The sequence below is a fragment of the Denticeps clupeoides genome, chromosome 17 (assembly GCF_900700375.1).
Source record: "Denticeps clupeoides chromosome 17, fDenClu1.1, whole genome shotgun sequence".
Classification (NCBI taxonomy): domain Eukaryota; kingdom Metazoa; phylum Chordata; class Actinopteri; order Clupeiformes; family Denticipitidae; genus Denticeps; species Denticeps clupeoides.
In genome coordinates, this window is record NC_041723.1 from 16,874,497 (window position 1) to 16,896,384 (window position 21,888).

Below are 21,888 nucleotides of genomic sequence, written 5' to 3' on the forward strand. Positions count from 1 at the left end.
ATAGCGACTTACAATCAGTAGATACAGGGACAGTCCCCCCCCTGGAGCAACTTAGGGTTAAGTGTCTTGCTCAGGGACACAAAGGTAGTAAGTGGGATTTGAACCTGGGTCTTCTGGTTCATAGGCGAGTGTGTTACCCACTAGGCTACTTCCACCCTGCGAGATCTACGTGTGATGGTGCTCTGTGCCAATGAAGTTCTAACTATTATCCGACAGGAGGTTTGGTATTAAAATTTGCGCTGAATTGGCTTTTCACTTGTCTTTTTCCGTCGCAGCGTTGAACTCTGGCGTGAGACGCCGCGGTCCTGGCAACCCGCCCCCGCGCGCAGTTGAGGGCGCGGCGCAAAGTTCCGCGAGGCTCCGCGAAGCCGCTCCGCCGTCCAATCAGCGAGCGGCCGCGCCGCCGGCCGACACGCCCCCGGCATGGGTACCGTCCGCGGCGGTCCGCGCGGGCCACAGCCGCTACTGTCACCGCCGACACGATGGGAGTCCCCACGCGTCCCGACGCGCCGCGGCCGGCGCGGCTGCTGTGAGAGGCAGGAAGCGTTCGGTCCCGGGCCGTCCTCACTTTTTCTTTTCCCTTCTCCCGCTCTCTCTCTCTCTCTCGCTCTCATACATATTATATTTGCACATTTTGGATCGGGAGTTGGGGATGTGGATTGCGCCGAGGCGCCGGTGAGTTGGCCGATGAGAGCCGCCTCCACATCAGCGCCGCACAAAGGGAGTCGCGCCGCGTGAATGTCATAGCCCGCCCGCGTCCGCCCGAGATGGATCACTTTGCAGCCGAGTGCCTTATGTCGATGTCCAGCCGCGCGGTCGTGCACGCTCCGAAGGGGACCAGGGAGGCCAGGCCGGAGCCCGGCGACGAGGCGAAGGAGCACCCGGTGAAGGACAACTCCTCGTACTTCGTGGTGGCCCGGATCCTGGCGGATTTCAACCAGCAGCCCCCCACCGAGTTCGCCGAGCCGGCGAAAATGAAGGAGGAGAGCCCGGCGCCCGCCGCGGCCACGGACGACGGCAACTCTGCCACACCTACCAGCAACGGCGCCGCCGCCGCCGCCCTCGACCCGGCGCTCAGACAAAGGGCCAAACGGGCCCGGGCTCGCGTGGAGCCGGAGTCGCCGCAGAAAAAGCACAGATGCAACTATTCCGGCTGTGAAAAAGTTTACGGCAAATCGTCCCACCTCAAAGCCCACCTGAGGACACATACAGGTCAGTTCCGCGCAGCTTCGCAGAGTGATGGGAAATAAGAATGATAGTAAAATAGATTTATATATATATATATAGACAGTGCAAATGCCTCATTTTGTACTCTAAAGGAACCTCATGGGGACAGAAGTGACACTCGGAAATGACAAGTGTTTGTTACCCGATACAAAACGCGTTTTTTTTTTTTACTTTTACTGCTTCAATGTAAGAACAATAATAAAAAAAAACCCGCTTCTTATTGTTTTTCCCGTTACCGGGAGAAGAGCTGCATCGTAAATATAGCCACGCCCACTAACGACACAGCGAGAGAGAGAGAGAGAGAGAGAGAGAGAATAACACGCCAGTCAACAATAGCAACAGTTCGTACACGCCGTTCTCTCTCTCGCTTCTTTCTGGATTCGTCCCAGAACGGAGAAGTACGCGCCGGCGTCGCATCTACCGACGACCGGCGACAGCGTTACATGGGAATATGAAGTAATAATAATAATAACGAGTAATAATGTTGGTAAACCTGCTCGCGAGGCAGAGGAACTCCTCGGGACGCGGGGGGGGGGTCGGTGCGTGTTAAGCTCTTTGTTGTGATGCGCCACACCCCCGCCAGACTGGCTGCCAGCTGATCTGGCCGGCAACAGACTCGGCTAGCAGAGCGCAGAGCTCCGGGAACGCGGGCGACAGCCACGTCACACGCGACACCGGCGTCCCCACCTGCACGCGACCACTCTCACCCTGTTCCCCTGACCTGCCACCATGGACGTGATTATGCAGGAAATGATGACAGTTCGTTGTTTAAGAATCTGGCAATGAACCCATTATGTTTATGTTTGCAAATGAAATAAGAACTATAATGTGGGGCGGGGTGAAGGTATTACTTTATAAAAAAAGATTTATTTTCTTGCACTGGTTTCTTAAGTTCTGGACATCTTGGTGTCTTTTATAATCTCTCTCTCTCTCTCTCTCTCTCTCTCTATATATATATATATATATATGTGTATATATATATATGTGTGTGTGTGTGTGTGTGTGTGTGTGTGTGTGTGTGTGTGTGTGTGTGTGTGTGTGTGTGTGTATATATATATATATATATATATATATATATATAAAAAAACCACAGCGATATTGATATGGTTGATTTATTACCCAGATGTAATCTTATTCAGAGGTCGGAGTTGTGGTTGCCAACTCTGGGATATGGCGGGGTGGTTTTGTCTTTTCTCGGTTGTCTGTAGATAAGCTCAGCCTCCCTCCTCTTGGCAGTTGTCTCCTCTCTCACTTCGGATTGGGCCGGGCTGGAGCCCTCCCGGCTTCCGATTGGGCCCCGCTCTGCCCGAATGACAGAGTGTTCCGTCTCATTTGTTTTGGTGATCAGAGAATGTGGGTCATCCGAGTTCAGCCGGCCTGCTCTGTGCCGCTCTCCTTTCCCCCGCTGCTCAGCACATTTTCCACCAGTCTCTACCAGCGGAGCGAAGAGAAAGAGGATTCCCGTCCCAGCTAAACACCGCCTTGTGATTGAAGGGGGAGCACTGCCTTAGAAAAACAAACCCAAGTCAGCCAACTCCCAGCCGTCTCCGGCCTGAACCCTGCCTTGTATGAACTGGGCGCTGGGCTGCATCCTGGTCCGTTGCGTAAGCCGATCGAGCGAGGCTGGGCCGGACCCAACAATGAGCGGCATGCGGGGCGGCGAATTATCATCTGTTTTGAATACGTGCTCGAGGAGAGCAGTGCGTACCGTAGGATAAAATGCCAGGGCTCCGGAGTTCAGCCGTGAGTCAGAGTGTTATCCGGAGGAAACAGGGCAGCGCCGCATCACGCGTGTAAACCCCACGGCGACCCTCGACACTCTTTAGGAACCAGGACAGGGAGAGGAGCCTCTATGATGAGGGGTTGGTAGAGATCTGGTGGAGGCGTGAGGTGTGGGCGGCTTTCAAAAGGCATCATTCTTCACTGAAAAAGGAGCAGAAACAAAGACCGTCTTGTAATTACGTTCCAAAAAGGAGAAAGCCGAGCAAGACAAGAGCAGCATGCAAGAGATCTAAAGGTCCTCAAACAGGTCTTTGCTCTTGTAGATTTTAAAGTGAAGTGATTGCAGCACAGCACACGGTGCACACAGTGAAATTTGTCCTCTGCATTTAACCCATCACCCTGAGTGAACAGTGGGCAGCCATGACAGGTCCCTGGGAGCAGTGTGTGGGGACGGTGCTTTGCTCAGTGGCACCTTGGCGGATTGGGATTCGAACCAGCAACCTTCTGATTACGGGGCCGCTTCCTTAACCGCTAGGCCACCACTGCCCCTTTTTTTTTATGTGAGAGTAGCATGAACATCTGCAAGCATCAGGCTGCAGATTACATTTACATTCGCAGCCATTATCCAGAGCGACTTGTACTCAGTAGTGACAGGGACAGTCCCCCAGGAGACAAGGGTCTGGCTCAGGGACACAATGGTACTAAGTGGGGTTTGAACCTGGAACTTTGTGCTCTTTTTATGGTTCACAGGCGAGTGTCTTACCCCTTTGGTCACTACCACAGTGCGATTCGCGTGGCCTGCATCATTTTGCATGTACCTGCTCTGGTTTGGCCACCACACCAGTGGCCGCAGGTCGTAAGGTGCTGTGAAATGGTGAGAATAATAACGACCAGTGAACTGATGGAGTGATTATGGTTTGTGTTGAACCAAACACAGATTTCTTTTCGACAAGCTACAGAACTATTTTTAAGAAGCCTGTGGTAATGAGGTCAGGCCACGTCATGGCGTGGTAGTAATAATATGCAACTCGCACGCCGAGCGTGAACTCCGCAGTGTGTAGTCTCGTTTAAAATCGGCAGACGAGTATACCGTCTAGAGCTACAGGACCTAGAGGGCATGAAGCAGTCACACATTCTGTTACATCTATTACATCTGTGTGCCAGCTATTTTGTGCTTTAAAATGGCCTGTAATTCTGTTTTAAATACACAAACACACAGGGATTATCTGAATTTAACACTGAAATGTTCTTAATCGGAAGATTTTTAATGTTTAGAGTATTTAGCGTGTATTTAACATTGTCCCAACATGCTTTGGTAAGTGTAGTTTCATGCTTTATCTCACCATGTGGTAAATATGTACTCTCTCCTTCGATATTTTGTAATAGCCATTAAGGGCAGTTGCCAAATGAAATGACGAAACGTAAAACATTTGATGGACAGATGCTCTTTTTAACCAATATATCAGATGACGACTACCAAAGACTAAACAAATTCAGTCCTTAAATTCAGATCCCATTTTTTGTCTTTTTGAAGGTTTGCTGGTTTCTACATACTAGACCTACATTTACCAGTACAATCAGTAGAGACAGGGACAGTCCCCCCTCGAGACACTCAGGGTTAAGTGTCTTGCTCAGGGACACAATGGTAGTAAGTGGGGTTTGAACCCACTAGACCACTACACCACTACTGGTAAAATAGCTGATTATATTCAATATATCCATGCTGCATGATAAGGTTTTATGTCTGCTTACATCATTTTGGTGCCATTGTTGTTTGTTTTGCTGGTTATTATTAATAAAGCACATATTATATTGGCTAATATTGTATTATAGTGGCCTTCATTGTATAATAGTGATAAGATACATGGCCTCTTGGCTACATGGCCTCTTGTTGGCTTATTGCTATAATAACCGTATAAATAAAGCTTTGGAAAAGTAAATGTTACTGCTCAATCACGCAGATTTGCAAAAGTAATCAACTAAAAAATGTCCTGCTGCACGAAAGTCCAGCGAGCAGTTGGACCGTCAGGGTTAACTGGGATCTGCTGGCCGGTGGCAACATCTGAGTCGTTCCCATACAGATGTGCAGAGCCAGTTGGTGCTGGTTGGTCGTGCGTTCCCTGAATTTCATGCTCCTCTGGATGTTCGGTCGTAACAAATCAGCTTCGCCAATCATGTATAAACATGTTTAATAAAATCATTTCATATTCTTTAGCATGCTGGACCTTCATGCATGCACATCTCAGATGCATTCAACTGACCAGACCCCCACTTTCATGAAGTGTTGCCAATGGTGAATCCAGAAATCACGCGGTGCCAGAACTGCATTGTTTAGGAACAGATAGTTCATCAGTTTTATGCTCATGCTTTATCACTGCAGAATGGTCTTCCTGTGTGGGAATCTGATTTAGGTGCAGAATTTTTTTTTTTACTGGAGTTTGTGTCCAAAACACACCAGTGTTGTGTGGCTTGAGGATAAATGATAGTTAGATAGAGTGTGGCTGTTGCCACTAATGACTATAACTCTTAACAAATAGATATTAACTAGATGATGACACGTAGGAGAGCGGCGCATTTAAAAGGGATGAATAAATAAGGTACGGCCATGTGAGCTGAGTGAACCGGTCCACCTGAGAAGCAGTGTCTAACATTCATGGCAAGGTCGAGTTTCTGTAGTTTGGGACACTGTGACAGGACCCGTGGGCCAGGCCAATGTCTGTCCTACATTATTCAGCTGTAGCGTTGAATGCCTTCAAGGACTAGAACTTGTATCCGTGTCATCGTTCTGCAGACAAAGTGTTACAAATATGAGGTTTTTGGTTCTTTAATTTATATTCGATTTCAGTTCATGTTTGTCCTTAATTGCTTTCAAATTCATGGCTTTTTTGGTTCATTTGGTGCATAGATTGTAGTTGATTTCAAAAAACCCCATAATGGTGCCTCGTGATTTTCTATCCGTATGTCCTGATCCTGTGCTCAGGGTTAATCTCTTTCCCCCAATAATCTAATCTGCGCTCTGTACGTAAATGTCATGTGATCACTTAACCGACTCACTGGGATTTGAAGCATTTTCACACTGACGCCGGTCAGCCGGGCCTGCTGCGGAGCAGTTTGGTCCTCTGAATCTTAACAGGAACCACACAACTCTAGCCAGGCCAGGTCTGTAGAGGAGCAAGATGCCCTCTCTTGCTCTGCAAAACATTAAGGCCACAGTGAGGCTGCATGCTGAATGCTAATGATGCATTAATGCACTGGGGGGCTGCAACAGGTTGAAGTTCCTCGCTTTGTCTGACCTCCTGAAGTAGGGCGGTTTTGCTCTTTGTCCCAAGCTGTGGAAAAAGGAGCTGTGACTGGAGTGTGTACTGACACATGTAGTTTTTGAGAGATCCTACACCACTATTTCTCTGTTTGTTCTCTAATTCATTCTGCAGCCGAACCATGAACTTCCGACCCCAAGTCACCACCCCTTGCCAACTCGTAACGCGGCTGTCACCTTTGAAGCAAGGAAAGGATGCAGGCACAATCCATTCTTTAAATACACGGGCCAGTGTGTGCAGAAATCAAGACTGAACGTCATTTATAATGAGACGAGGGACCAACAAAAGGGGAAAGTGATAAGATGCCCCTAGCAGGCCGTTTCCCACATGGCATGACATGAAGAACAGGAAGAGGATGCATGAACATGTGAAGGACCCCAGGTGATTCAGACCTGTTAAACAGCGTCTTATTATTATACAAGTATGGATCTCATTGGTCAAATTACACAGTGTCTTTTCAGGGAACCATATATTCTGGTGCGGTCAGTAACGGGGTTTCTACTAAACACCGGCAATAATAATAACAACATCATAAAAATTCACATTTACTGCCACTCACTGTTCGCTGTACACATGAAACGTCAGGAACAGAATTGTCTTTCATTGGGGAAAAAAATCCCATAATTGTCATGGTAAATTATTCCTAATCCTGATTCAAAGGTGTCACCCCCAACTGTGAGGCTCCTCTCAATGAACTGTATGAACTCTCTGCATAAACCAGTTATTAACTTCACTTTTAATCATGAGTGGGAACTCTATTATTACACATTAAGAAAGCAACAATGACATATTTCACGGTCTGTTAGACTTGTCTGAATTTAAGATAATCATTTTTTTATGTCACGATGCCCGTCACTACCACCTGCAGTTTGGGAACAAGTTGAATGGCACGCCCACTGGGGGGGGCATTTTTATGCACTTTTTACAGTGCTGAGTCCGGATTAACTGGCATCTTGACTTAATTAGGGATTTCTGTGTTGGAGACCAGCAACACATTGAGTCAGAGCAAATTTCTGCAATTGGCCGTGGGTATTTAAAAAATGTTTTTTTAAGTAAATAGGAAAAGCCTGTGTGATCTGAATGTTGCACTTAACAACCTCTTCTTTTCCATATGAGTCAGTCGTGTTATTTTTGGACCCTGCTCCCACGCTGTCATTCTAAAAGCTGGACTGTGTGTGTGTATGTGTGTGTGTGTGTGTGTGTGTGTGTTAGCTTGGCACTGTTGCCCTGGTATGATTTCCTGTCTGACCTGGGCCTGCTGCCAGGTTACGGCACCACTGGGTATAGAAGGTTGGCCTGTCTGCCCCCTGACACGACAGGGTGTGTTCTGTCTTATTTCCATCCTGGCTTTGCGTTGCCACGTGTGGAACAAATTCCCCCCACTTGGGCGTGTGCAGTATACCTGGCTGTTGAGCGAAAGAACCTTTATTCCTATTTATATTCAAACATGGTGCAACGTATTATTATTATTATTATTATTATTTTAAAGACCCCATGAACTTCCTATCGTCTTTAATTCAAACAGTCAAAATGACAGAACAAAATGTCTCCAGTGTCTGCATTTAATAGAACAAAAATGAATTATTTACACACACACACACACACACATTTATATGTGTACACACACATCCTTTTTTTTCCATTCTGAGAGCGAAGTTGCTCTCAAGCTTGCTGTGGATCTGCCAGGGGTGTTTCATCACCCCCCACCCATTTGCAGTCATCCCTCCTCAATCATCCCTCACTCACAAAAGGTTCCCCCACTGACGGGAAATCCAGTGCTTAGCAGTTTTATTCCATTAGGCCCAGACCGACTGCTGCTTATTGAGCGCTCGGCACGCGGGACAATTTCACACACGGAGTAACGTGACGGAGAAGAGTGCGGCGTTAGATAGACGGCGGTGTACATCACAGCCTGGTCCAGAACCTCCTACAGCAGCTTTCTTACACCACCACAGTCGTGTATTTTTTTTTAGCTTTGGCAGGGCGTAATAAAGGCCGCTCTGTTTCTCTCCCATCGACCCCTTTCCGAGTGCTGGCTCTGAGGCGGTCCGCGTACGTACGTACGTTCCCAGTCAGCAGAAACGCGAGGGATCAGGAGTGGCGAAGATTTCGATTTTCATCCTCCAGACACTGCAGGAAACGGCAGCGCTGACCGGGAGACGGGGGGGAGGGGGGGCCCTCCGCTGATGTGGGTCATTCGTTCAGCCGCATCCGGAGGCGATATCGTTTACGTCTTCGCAGGCCGACCTCCGCGGCTACGTCACTCGGGCCGAGAGGGAATGGAGGGAAGGGACCGGCCGGGGCGAGGGGGTTGAGGTCACCTTCAGACGCAGTCGTATTTACATTTGCCGTAGCCCGCGAGGTGCCCGGGCGCGCCACGCTGTAATAAATCTGGCGTCCGGGAGGACGGCGCTCGGGGAACTTGGCACGGCGCGGCCGTGGGAGACGTGAAAAAGAACAGTGAGCAGATTGAGGCCTGGCCTGGCCGGGGGAAGGGCGGCCATGTTATTTCGCACGGAATGGTGAAAATGCCGGCGCGCCGAGTGGCGTCTCTTCTTCAACCTTTTCGATTAGATAGTCGCGGCCGGGACGAGGGGGGCGTCTCGTGTCGGTGGGGGACTTTGAAAACTTCCGCAGACATAAACAGACGCTAATGGCCGCGGCCGTCTCCATGTCCCTAGTTAACCGGGCTTAAAACGATTAGCGCCTGATGCAGGGAGGCAAAAAGCCCACCAACCTTTTTCCCGGTTGCCCCCGAGGCAAGAATCGGTCTAATCGAAGTGCCTAAAGTGATGCGGCGGTCGATGCAGTAAAACGCGGTGTTGGTGGAGAGGCGCGGTAACCGCCGGTAACCGCCGCGCGGTTGCAGGGCAGGGTTAGACTCGCTGTGCGGACCGGGCTGCCCCTCCCATATTGCATGTCATCTGATTGTCTTTACAGGGGCTCAGAGTTGAACTGGGCGTGGCGAGTTATGCCCCCCGCCGCTCCCTGTACGCGGGGTATTGTTTACGATGCCGACAGCACCGGGCCCACCTGGAGAGATATGCAATTCAAATGGCGGCCTTCTTTCTTTTTTCCCAACAGACCAAACAGACGATGAATTACACATGAGAGAGAGAGAGAGAGAGAGAGAGAGATTCCATCTTTCAACATCATTACACCTGACTCACCCATATGTCTCTTTTACACCCGCGGTCGCCGCCATGAAGGGAGACGGACCGTGATATCCATCCCCGGCACAATATAGGCTTTTATTCATGTACTGCTGCTCAGGCGAATTGTTTGGGGCAGTGGTGGCCTAGTAATTAGAAGGTTGCTGGTTCGAATCCCGATCAGTCCAAGGTGCCACTAAGCTAAATCAGGCCCCCATATGCTGCCCCCCGGGCGCCTGTCATGGCTGCCCACTACTCACCAAGGGTGATGGGTTAAATGCAGAGGACACATTTCACTGTGCTGCTGTGTATCACAATGAACCTTTGGAGTTTTATGGAGCAGGTCAAGTCAACTGCAGCAAGACTTCTGTATTCTTCATATCACTGGGCCTATTGTGGTGTCCCTGCCTCCTCCCATGATGCCTTGCTCCCAGTAGAAAGCAATGAGGTAATGGAGTAAAGCCGTTGCTGGAGTGATGGCGGAATGGTGGCGGCACGAGGCCGTCCAGAGTCCACCTCAGCGTTATGTCTTGTCATTAGCCCCCACTGTGGAGTGCAAGGCCTGGCGGGCCTGGCTGGCCCTGAGCCACGGTCGTAAACTCGTGGCTAAATTACAGCCCGGCGCCTCGTTCGCGCCACCATTTTCGGTTCGTCTTCCCTCGGCGTGCCGGCAGCGAGGTGGAACTCTGGTCGGTGTGTGATGCACAGGGGAGTTTCTCAGGATCTCCTCCCACACCGTTGCTCATCTGTTCTGAAGCCGCGGATCGGTTCTTCCGGGAGACTCGCCCCCATTTTGGGACGTTTCTCTGAACTGTTCGAGTATTTTGGCACGCGAGCCATCGATCTGCACGAAGGCTGAGAGCTCGAGGACGTCTCGTACCCTCGCTCGCGCTGGCCCGCTGCCCTCAGTCGGTTGGTGGTGGGCTGAGAACCGCTTCCTGGAGCCTGCCGGCACTGGCATGGTATCCAGCCTCCGGGGCCAGAACTGAACCGCAAGCCGCGCCATGTTGTTAGGCCTTCGTTTTCCTGACCCAGTAGCCCAGAAAACGGCGTGCTTGTGTAACGCCGCTACCTGTGACATAACCGCCACGGGCTGCCTGGTTAAGTAAGGTACAGTACGTTGCCGGTGATGTAACCGGGTCACCGCGTCCGGTTTTAGAAGAACGCGCTGGCGCAAATCTCCCCTAATTACTCCCCGCCCGGCCGCCCGCCCGCCGAGTTCTGAGAAGGGCCCCGTGACGTCACCGTGACCACGGTTACCGCGGCGCTGCCCTGCTATCAGGGTGTGGCCGGGCTGCGGTTTTCATTCTCATGTCGGCGCCGCATGCGAACCTCGCGTGGCACGGATCCATTACGGGATGTGGCCCCGCTATTGTTTCCCCGCTGGAACAAAAGCAGGGGGCGGTGCTTTCGGAGCCTTTCTGCGGCCCCTCGGCTTTGTCCCGTCCCCAGTGTTACAAAACCACGGCCTTTACACAAGGCCACGCCCACTATGGTGCACATACTGCATATAGGCTGGCGTAACCAGCATCTGAACGTGCGGACACGTTGCGGCTGATTCGATTGGTGTCGGACCTGCTGCTCGGCGGAGTGGTGCCGGAGAGCATCTCTCGGCTCGGCTCGGGCCGGCTGGTGTTGCATGTGCCTTGTTCGTGGTCCCGCTGACGAACTCTGCGTGTGTGTGTGTGTGTGTGTGGTGGGTTCTTCATACGCTGGCACGCTCCTCTCATATCTCATGAAGCTGGCCTGGTCATCTATATGAGTGTGTGTGTTTGAGTTTAGGTGGCACATTTTGTATACGTGGATAAGAAAGATTGTGTGTGTGTGTGGAGAAAGTGTTGAGAATGCTGGGATACAGACGCACACGCAGACTTGGGAGCTCTACACTTGCGGCTTTTGTTACTTAGGGATCGTGTGTGTGCTTCTGTGTGAACGGAGGGGGGAGGGTCCCCAGCAAAGCACGCCTCCGCGCTCTGTGCAAATCTTAACGTGTGTGTGTGTGTGCGTGTGTGTGTGCGTGTATTAGCAGTTTGAAGAAGATGAAGTGTTCTCCACCGGGGCCTTGGGGGGAAACCGCAAAACAAAGGCAGCGCTCGGCAGTCTGGTCTGGTCCAATTTAACAGGATAATGACTGAGACGTCTGGACCCCACCCCAACCCAACCCCCCGCTCCTTCCTTCTCCAACTTGATGTAGAGATAGGGGTCCATCCGTTCGCGGTGCAGTCGGCGAAACCAACGTCTGTCCTTTAAATCCTTCCGGGTAAAACGCTGGTAAAATTAGAACAGAGGCTTGAGCTATTGTCGGGCAGAAAAGCACTGACATGGAAGTAAAGTTGCGTGTCAGACGTTCTGCGGCCCAAAAACCGCACCGAGATATATAGTCCCTTCTGGCTCTGGCGAGATTTACGTTGAAGCTGTTTTTTTATTTGTTGACGGCGGGCCGGTCGGGTATAATTTGCCGCGAGCGGAGTCACAGACAGTTACACGTCGGACATGGGGCGGGGCTCCGTTCTGAAGGCCATTAGCATCTGGAAGCGGGCTAATTAAACCGTACGTCTGGCTCCGCTGCGTGTGACCGTAACTGGCCGCTTTATGGCTCCATGGTGCTCTGGAGGCGGCAGGGGTGGTTTTCGGCCCGCGCCGCAGACAGGGTGGGTGTGTTACTCCTTACTAACCTTATCTCTGCCTTTGTGTGTGTGTGTGTGTGTCCACCCCCATTTCTGCGTGGTTCAAACTGCCAGTTGTGATGGAGCATATGGTGCAGTTCTTTTGCCGATTTCCCCTTTTCCAAGTTCCTGGATTAAGGAAACTTTATAGCTCAAACCTTCACTTTATCCGGTTTTCTTGCCAGGGATTCGATATGAAGGTGTGACCCGAGCTCGGTAACATGTGACTGTGGCAGCCAGGAGGAATGAGGTGGCTCCGCATGTCTGCGCTTATTTAACCGGGGCCGTGCAGTGTACAAAGGCTGAAGCAGGGTGGCGTGCCACTAAATGAGGCCTTTGTGTGCAGTGAAGTTGTGGAAATGGGTTGGCGCTGGCTGCTCGGTTAATTGGTGCCAGCGAGCCGTGCCTGCGTTGATGGCATGTAGCCTCCTTAACACCTTTTTTCAACCCAGCGAGCACGTTTTCGCTGTGCTGGGGAATTTAGTGTGTTTAAAAGCGCATGCTGCCCCGGCTTGGCATGTGGATAATGGTTTAGGATTATGTAATTAGGTACATTTTCGAAGCTTTTGACAAAAAGAGACATTTTGAACTCAATTGTCTGTCCAAGTAATACAAATAATTTAGTAGGACCTAAACTGACTGATGTTTGTGTATTGGTCTGTATTATTTTGCCCTATGCATAAAGGTGCAGATATTGCCGCCAAAAACAATTACTAAAGGACAGTCAAGTGATGTGATATGATTGTATTTGTATTACATTCAGTGAAGTAATATGTTAAAATTCAATAAAAATGATTTGTAGATAATTCAACAAGTGCCATTGATGTGGCCAATGTTAGTTCCTGTGTTGCAATCTAACTGTACATTATGTGGCAAAATGTATAAGACAGTAAGTAGTGAGAGGATATCATTCAGCCCATCAAGATGGCCATCTACTCATTTAAAATTTGAAGTTTGGGGTTTTTAAAAAGTTCTCCCTGCCCTGCCACATTCTGACTATGACCGCGGGTGCTTGGGTTTGACCTCACGTTGAAATGCGTCTGTGAATGAACAACACGTAGACCACGTAGAATCTTGTATGCCTGGATCATGTCACCACCCAGTCTGATTCTGTTGGGCCTGCACTGAAACGTTTGTAGAGCCGCAGGTAAGGTGACCGGTGACACGAGTAACAGTTGTGCCCCTGTCCTGTCTGCTTTTGCAGGAGAGCGCCCTTTCCCCTGCACTTGGCCCGACTGCAGCAAGAAGTTTGCCCGTTCGGACGAGCTGGCGCGCCACTATCGCACCCACACCGGCGAGAAGAAGTTCAGCTGCCCGCTCTGCGACAAGCGCTTCATGCGCAGCGACCACCTGATGAAGCACGCGCGCCGCCACTCCGACTTCCAGCCCGGGATGCTGAAGCGGCCGCACGGCGCGGGCGTGGCCGGCTCGGGGGGCGCCGCGCGCCCCGGGTCCCTCAGCGACTACAGCCGCTCTGACGCCTCCAGCCCCACCATCAGCCCCGCCCTCAGCCCAGCCAACTCGCCTTAGTCCTGGCCGCACTTTCTGCCCCCCCAGGCTCCCCATTACGCCCCATATTAATTCCCACGTTGCACACTTATTAGCGCGGCCCTTTTTCTAACCCCCTGCTTGCTGTGGTGTACTGTACTGTACATAAATGCTTCTAGTAGTGCAAACTCTTGTGCAACTTAGGAAAGCGAGAAAAGACAAGTGAAGAAAACGAAAGAGGAAAAGAACAGAACCGAAAAAAAATGGGAACGAAAGGCCTTTTGCAGATGGCAATATTTACATTATGTACCATATGTCTGTATTTTTATAGCTTCTGACCACAGCTGGTTTTCCGATGTCTATCTTTTTATTTCATGTACACGTCTGTTCAGGAGAAAGAAAGAAAAAAAAACGCTGACGAGAAAATCGACAGATATGCGAATAATTTACAAAAATGGGCGGGGGGTAGGGACACACACACACACACACACACACACACACACCTCAGGATTCAACCACAGTTTTTGTTTTCTCTCTTTCTCTTAATAATCACCTTGACTGCACAATACAAGCATCACTTTACTCTGAAATTCAGCCCGCGGGTTGAATTTTGCGCCCTGCTCAGGGATGGCCCACGATGAAGAGAAACGTACAGAAACGACAGCCTTACACTCGATGAGATTTGCACTCTTTTTCTTCATTTGTTGGGTTTCCTGTTTATTTGACTTTTTTCCACATCGTAGAGGAATCAGGTCTGGGTCATGGTGGGTCTTCGTAACTCACGTTTTCAGATCGACCTTGCTGGGAAGGCGTGGCCGCAGGCGACGGCCACGGAACTCGAAACCCCGTCTGTCTTTTTCGTTCGGACTGGAGATTTTTTTTAACGTGACCCTGCTTCGCTCAGACCATAATGACAGGGTCTGCAGGGTCAGAGCGAAGCCTCTGCACGTCGCCAGCCACGCAGAGAAAAGCGCCGTGATGGTGGCACTGGCCACCAGTACAAGTATCCCGACCCCCCCACCCCCTTTAAAATGAACAGAATGGTTTCAAAGCAGCTGTCACACGCATTCATCCGAGCCGCACACAGCACACACGCGGCCTTGTAACCGAAAGCACCGTGTGGCTGGTTCTTCTTCCCGCTGAAAAGGCGTATGCGGGAACCCCCCAGCGCGCGAGCGTGCCGCGGATCTCCTCTCAGGTGACGCGGGCCACCCTGCCTTACGCCTCCTCCGCCACACAGGGGGGCCATTCATAGCGCCCCGGAGGGATATACCCCGAGCGCCCCGGGCTGGAGCATGGGCGGGGCCTCCAGAGGACAAAAGGGCCGCTATCTGCAGGGGGGCAGGAAGGAGCGAGACGCTTGGCCGAGATGCAGGTTCATCACGGTACAAGCTGTCCTGAATACTACTAGCAACCGGGAACACACCCGCCTCTCTTCCGCGCATCCGAGAACACGGGTGGGGGAGGAACGGCCAGCCCTGATTGGACGGCAGCCAACAGATAGGAAGCAGGGTTCTATAGAACAGGAAATTGCATCTCAGATAGAACCGTGGGGAAAGCTGACTACACAAAGTGAGGGAAGAAGAAGGGGGACACAAAAACCCCAAGCGAACAGGCGAACTCCACACGCCACATTCCGCCCAACTCAAATACCAGCTGCTTTTAAACCATGTGCTTTAAAGGGGGTTCTTCTCTCAACTCTTCTTTTGTCCCGAACCTGCGTGTGAAATCGCAGGCGTCCAACACACTAGGTCAAAGGTACTCAAAGCCCCTCTGGGAAAAGAGGCTCCAATTGGGAAAACTGGTATAGACCTTGCCTTCACACACGTACACCCTTCCCACCATCGCTAAAGCGCAGTTGACCCCACCCTGTAAGGAGGGGGCGGGGCTCCGCACGCCAGAGCGGCCCAGCTGGGTGTCTGTCTGGCTGGGTTAGAGAAGCAGGTGGAAGGCTGTGAATACCAGGCCTTGTCTCTCTCTCTCTCTCTCTCTCTCTCTCTCTCTCTCCCCCAGACTCGCTCTGCATTAAGAAAAACACTCCTTGTGAAAACGAACTGCATCACGTCCAGGCTATTTCCACAAATATCCCACATGTGAAGCCACCTCCGTATTACATCGAAACGGGTTCCAGATTGGAATGTGACACCCAGAATTCCTTTGTGCTTGGGAGAGGGAGAGAGAGCGAGGGAGAGCTGTCAGGCCCCATTTTGTTGGCCATTTAGTATTAACAGATGACATCTCTAATTCACATTTCCCACTGTACGCACGCGTTCAATATAGTCTGCCCAGTGAGGCATGTGATGTAACTCCACTAGCCCAGATTTCGGCCCACAATGGGATTTTACATGGCTATTGTTGTACACTGGTGTGTGTAACCCACTGCTGGTCAGTGTGGCGCACACGTACACACACACTCAAAAAACAAAGGGAACTCCCTTTCGGGGTTACCTGCCAACTTGATTCTTCCCCCGACCCGACAAAAACATGAGCCAACATGGCGTATGGACAGCCCTCATGGTGACACTGGTTTAAATTATATATACCAATATATACCAATCTTTTCAGTCTTTTTCCTGTTGGAATAATTCTATACAGAGACAAAAGTCGAATTTTGTTCTTTCCAGCCATCTTTGTTGTCACTGTACAAAAACTACTTGAAAAAACAAGAGAGACCATTGAACATTTGTCTGATTTTACTGTACTCAACTCAAGCCACAGCCTAGAACTCAAGAGTGTTTGATCATCAGAGAAACAAGTCCTTCCTCATATTATGTTCAGGTCGCAAGTTCTTATTATTTTCTGCATTTAATATTAAGTCTGTGTTTTTAATTTATCTTCATCTGTTGGGTTTTGTTGCTTTAGTGCTTTTTTATTATTATTTTAAACGTTGCATTAGATACAGGGTGATGAACCGGACACTGAGAGAAGCCAGCCACCATACAATGACCCTTCTATTCAAAAGACACTTGAGAGTCCTCTGATCCTGTACCAGGATATGGTGGATTTTTATTTTCCAGAATCCCAGGCGATTGGGACGATTGGGAGGAAGGGTGGCTAATGGCTGAAACAAAAAGGGAAAATATCTTGGCTTCTCCAATATGGTTCATGAGACTGATTTATTACAGTTATTTACATCACATGTTATTATTATTATTAATATTATTTTTCATTTTTGCTTCATTTCTAAAATGTTGCATAACCATAGAGACCACAGCATTGTGAGTAGGTATTGTAGCGTCTTTTTTTCCCCCATTGTCTTTAGTTTTCAGTAGTTGTGTTATGTCTTGCCACATTCATACCTCTGTTTCGGTGTGAGCTATGAATAAAGCGCTTTTCACAGTTTTTGTACTTAAAACCCGCCAATTCTCGATTTGACAAAAATTCAAGATCAAGGCGATGCATACGAATGCTTATCCTTAACATTGTAGAATTTGACTCGTCTGTGTAACATCACCACAAAATTGCTTCTATAATATTTGTTAATAGGTCACAACGTATTCTGTTAAAGCGATCACCTTGATGGCGCGTAATGAAAAGAAATGCTTGACCGTAGTGTGTAAAGAACATGACAGGTTCGAACCTGTGCCAAAGGCATTTTGGATGGTTGATCCAGAGAAGTTGCAGTTCTGTAAACAGCGAAATTAAACCACATTAGGTTGCATACAATTTGTACATTTTTTTTCCCCTTTTCTATGAGTGATATATGTTTTTAATATGTATGTACATGGTTGAAAGTTCCTGCTATGTGTATTAGATACGCAAGTGTTTTTGAGTTTTCTTCTGGCATGATTTCAGTATAATTTTGATTAATTTAGTATCTGTTTGTTGTATTGTTTTTTTTTTATTGTCATTATTGTACAGAACGGAACAAATGTAACAAGGTTTGTTAAAGAAATTCTGGAACACGATCCTCTTTGCAAGTAAATGCCCGATCATTCCAAAGGATTGCAATTGCATTTGCTATAAATGTGCTGCTTGTATCAAAACCAATGCATCAAAGCTTCGTTTCTTGTTTGTATTTATTTTAATAATGTACTCTTTTTTTCCTTTTTTTACTGTGATATATTTACTACAACAGGTTGTGAGTTGTTGAATGGGTACATTTTTCTTTCCTCTTTCCTGCTTTTTTGGCTTTTGAATTTCCTTCGACTCGTCTAGCTGGTCTGTCTAACGAAATGGATACAGCCATGTTACGCTACCTGCAGCAATCACCTCAGCTCTCTTGGAAAAGGGAATTTTATTTTTTACTTTTGAAAGAGAGATAGAAAGCTTGTGTGCAACTAATGTAGCTGGTCTTCCCATACGACGTGGAGAAGCCCAGTGGATGTTTGTCCGAAACGTGGTGGAGCCCCCGTTGAAAGAACACGGTTGACGCTGAAGTGGTGGAACAGTTGCCAAGGCAGGGATGTTGCAATGAAGAGCAGCTTCACCACCACAGTGACCCCCTGAGCGTCAATATGATTTTATTTTATTTTTTATGGCATTCGAGACTTTTTACCAAAGGAATTGGGAGTGGATGAATGTTCATATGCAGCACATGTTGGAATACAGGCCACCATTTATCTGTTTCAGAAGCACATTATAAATATGAATTGCATTTCTCTTACATAAAAATAATAATAATGTGAAAAGATCATATAGACATGTCTTCAGAATGTCAAAACCCAATGGCTTACTGCAAACTCCACCACCAACACTTTCCTTCATGCTGTAATTTGGCAGTGAGCGAATTGAACTGTGAGCATGATGTTACTGAGTAAAGATAAACCTGGCCAGTAGACACACACACACACACACGTAGGTGACGTAATGTCCATGTGAAGGACATGAGCAATCTTCATTCCTGCTGTGACTCCCTGCGTGAATGGGCTTGGCATGGTGGGTGGGCTACAGGCGACAGCACTTTTTTTTTTTTTTAACTTGTCTCCAAAGAATCCAGAATAAAGTGTGTAACGCTGTTGTGTGATTGGATATGAAGCTAGGAGAGGGGGTGATTTCCCATAATTTCATGGGTCCTTTACAAATAAAGAATGGCTAAGAGTGTGTGGAACTTGTGTGTGTGTGTGTGATCTGTTGGTGTTTTGCTGAGTGTGTGTGCTCTTGTGTGTCTTTAAGCTCCTTTAGCTTGCTCAGAAGTCACCGGTAGGAAAAAAAAGAACCGCGCCTGTGAGGCCTGCGGTCGGTTGTGTTGGTTTGGCCGTCTGTGATGGTGTGTGGTCAGGCTCGGGCACACAACCGCTTCTTTTAAAAAAGCGCCAGGCCTCCAGGCAGCGTCAGCAGAAACGGGACCACTCTGACCCCCAGGTACAAATGCCTGGGTGAGGTTAACGTAACCGTCTCAGCTTCCTCAGGAGGACAGAGGAAATCTGTCAAGAGGAAACCCCATGTTGCAAAAAAAAAATAAAAAATCACTGTGGTGTTTATATCTCCATCTTGGTGACTCAAGGACCCGTCTATGTGGTCACCTCCTTTTTTCGCCAAAATATTCGTATTTAGAGTAATAGCATCAATCTGAACTTGAGCCATATTTGTTTATGGCAACTTCCCCACACCGTCTTCAGTGATTAATGTCTTCTGTCCTCAGAGGGAAAGACCCCCTAGACCTTTATACGGAGAGAATTTGTCTGTCCTATAGACTTCCTCTGCGTGAATTTGACTTGCCTTCCTGATGTATCTATGTCTCTATTTTGTACGCCACGCGATGCCTGTTCCACTGACTTGGTGGTGCTGTCCTGCTCTCTCAGCACTGCATTTATGTGCTTTGTACAATAACTTTTTTTCAAACCATATGGCCAGTTCATCTCCTCTCATGACCTCATCCAAAACTGCCGTGTATCATAACTATATTTTTTATTTTTTTTAATTTTTTTTTGCAATCAACCAAATCACTACAGTTGAAGTATTACAGTTGTACAGTTCCATGAAATATATTAATGTGCTGGTCATTGCTCTGCTGTACCTTTTTATGATGTTATTTTTACATGTTAGACGATATATTGTGACTGTCCTATGCAAATATGAAAATTAACAAAAATTGTTAAATAATGTATGTTGTCTTAACTCGTATGCATGAAATAGTGAAGTTTACATTTGGAAATAAATTCATAAATAAGCAGCGTATTATTCTCTTATACTTGAGTTTTGCTTTTTCAAAGTCCCCGTCCATTGTTTTCTGATTACAAGGGTAAAGCATCCCACAGTGTAGTGCGTCCTCCGGTAGTTAAATCAGAATTTACCCGAATTTACACCAATCAATAACATTTTGACATTTGAAGTGCATATCTTTGGTATTCCGGAAGTGGGTGGGATATATTATCAAGTTGAAGAGGTGGAAATAAATGCGCAGCTGTAAGGATTTCAGCAACTTTGGTTGGAACCTACCAAAAAGGGCCAAGGAAGTAAAACCGGTGACATGACAACAGGCTCTTATTAATGCACATTATTTTAAAAAATACTAATCATTATCTTCTATAAGATAAGAGTTCATTTCTGATCCAACTCTAAAAATCAACATCACTGAGCAGCAGGTGGTGACATTTTTGTGGGATACTTTCACCTCCATGATTCCTCTCAACCAATCAGAATTCCAAAAAAACTCTTCACTCCAAATTCACATTTAGAGGTGAACATATAACTGTCGGCCTGTCGTGCTGTGCATGTCACGTCATCCAATTGTTTACAGGGTCGATTCATTGTCCATGGAGACACTGGACACCGTGAAATGCCCGTCTGGCGTCCCGCTCGGGGAGCGTCCAGAACAGTGTCAGTGTTGTCTCTGCCACGGTGACCTGCGCCCTGTACTCTCCACCAGCAGGAAGTACACCTTGTTCCTTGACTGACTGCACCCATGCAAATATTTACTGCAAGCATTCTGGGGAAATGACAAAGAAAAAAGCACCCAAAGCTAACGGGGGAGCTGCAGATCAGTACAGATTCAAATTGATTATATCAATTTGACATTTTTTTTTGCCAGAATTTAAGAAATGCCGTGTAAAATGTGCGTAAAAAGCACATTTTACCCCCCAACTCAAACTCAGTCAAGCTGAAAATAAAACTTGCTGATTTCACAGAGACGTCAAGGTCACATGCTGCCCACGCCTGTGGTCTCCCTCCCCCACGCTCAACACGAGCAGAACAGAAAGAGGGCCTGTGTGTTCGACCTACCGGCAGGTTTCTCCGTTTCGCCGTACACTTTTCTCTTTCTTTTTTTTTTGCTTCGAAGCGGAAGAGGAAGCGAGAAGCTGCTAAAAATATTCTGGTGTTCTCCACGCCCGATCTGCCCACCGCCTGTCTGTGCCATCATGCCAGGCAAGGCCAGCAGACACCCTAATACTGCCGCATGCTCTGTGTGTGTGTGTGTGTGTGTGTGCGTGTGTGTGCGTGTGTGTACAGTTCTCATCCTGCTGAGGTAGCTGGGATCTGCTGAGCAGAAAAAAAAGCCAAACGTGTGAAGCAGTTTTATATTTGTGACGAGGACACCATGATCCAGTCCCGTCCTCCTCCTCCTCCTCCTCCCACGGCCGTGAAAGTGTATCCTGTCATCATGTAACCAAAGATTGCACTGCAATTTAAGCCCCGTTAAACTAAAGTGGTGTCCTGTTGCCATGGAAAAGGTGGCTGAGATAACACATTCGGACGAAGTTTTTTTCTTTTTTCTCGCCCTCTTCTTCCTGGTGTTCCATGTTGACATTTACCGATCATGTGACTGTTGACAGGCGTGTACCGTTGTGACTTCACACCTTTGTGCTGCAGCATCTCATCATCACCTGAAATAGTTGCTTTTTGGAATCAGTTCTCCCAGGACCATATTTTAAGTTTTATTACACTTTTCGGGATGAGCAAAGTGGCCGAGAGATGACAGATATATAAGCTCCTCGAAGAACTCTCTGTGCTCCTGTTTACTGGAGTGGGTGGAGGATTCTCTCAACCCTGAAAAAGCCTGAATCTCCAGGAGGAGGAGGAGGAGGAGGAGGCTTCATCATTCTTTTGGCTCTTAATACTGCCTTCATCTGTGTGTTTATATAAATAGAATCTTTCTTAGACTAATATCTACCATGTATGATTCTTTTGTATAAAGGAACTTCACATCTTTTTATCTCTTAAATATCTCTATGTGACATATAGCAATATGCATATAGCAAGTTCTTATTTTGAGAAGTTACACATCTGACTACGGAATCCTAATCGCTCCTGATCCTCATCCGTCTACCGATGAAGTGAACGTGGAGGTAAATGTGCCATAATTCCTCCTCCTCCATGTGGCACTGAAGTGCACAGGCCAGACGTGCTCAGCCTGCCCGTGGGCGTCTCACTGAG

General features: G+C 48.2%; 1 protein-coding gene across 1 annotated transcript; it reads left to right on the top strand.

Moving 5' to 3' along the window:
• Window positions 1–433: 433 nt before the first annotated feature.
• On the top strand, window positions 434–18,973 carry klf13 (Kruppel like factor 13). The gene is made up of 2 exons (XM_028958294.1): window positions 434–1,212; window positions 13,289–18,973. The coding sequence occupies exons 1-2, from the start codon at window positions 768–770 to the stop codon at window positions 13,612–13,614; spliced, it is 771 nt and encodes a 256-aa protein (XP_028814127.1). The 5' UTR covers window positions 434–767; the 3' UTR covers window positions 13,615–18,973.
• The last annotated feature ends 2,915 nt before the right edge of the window (window positions 18,974–21,888 follow it).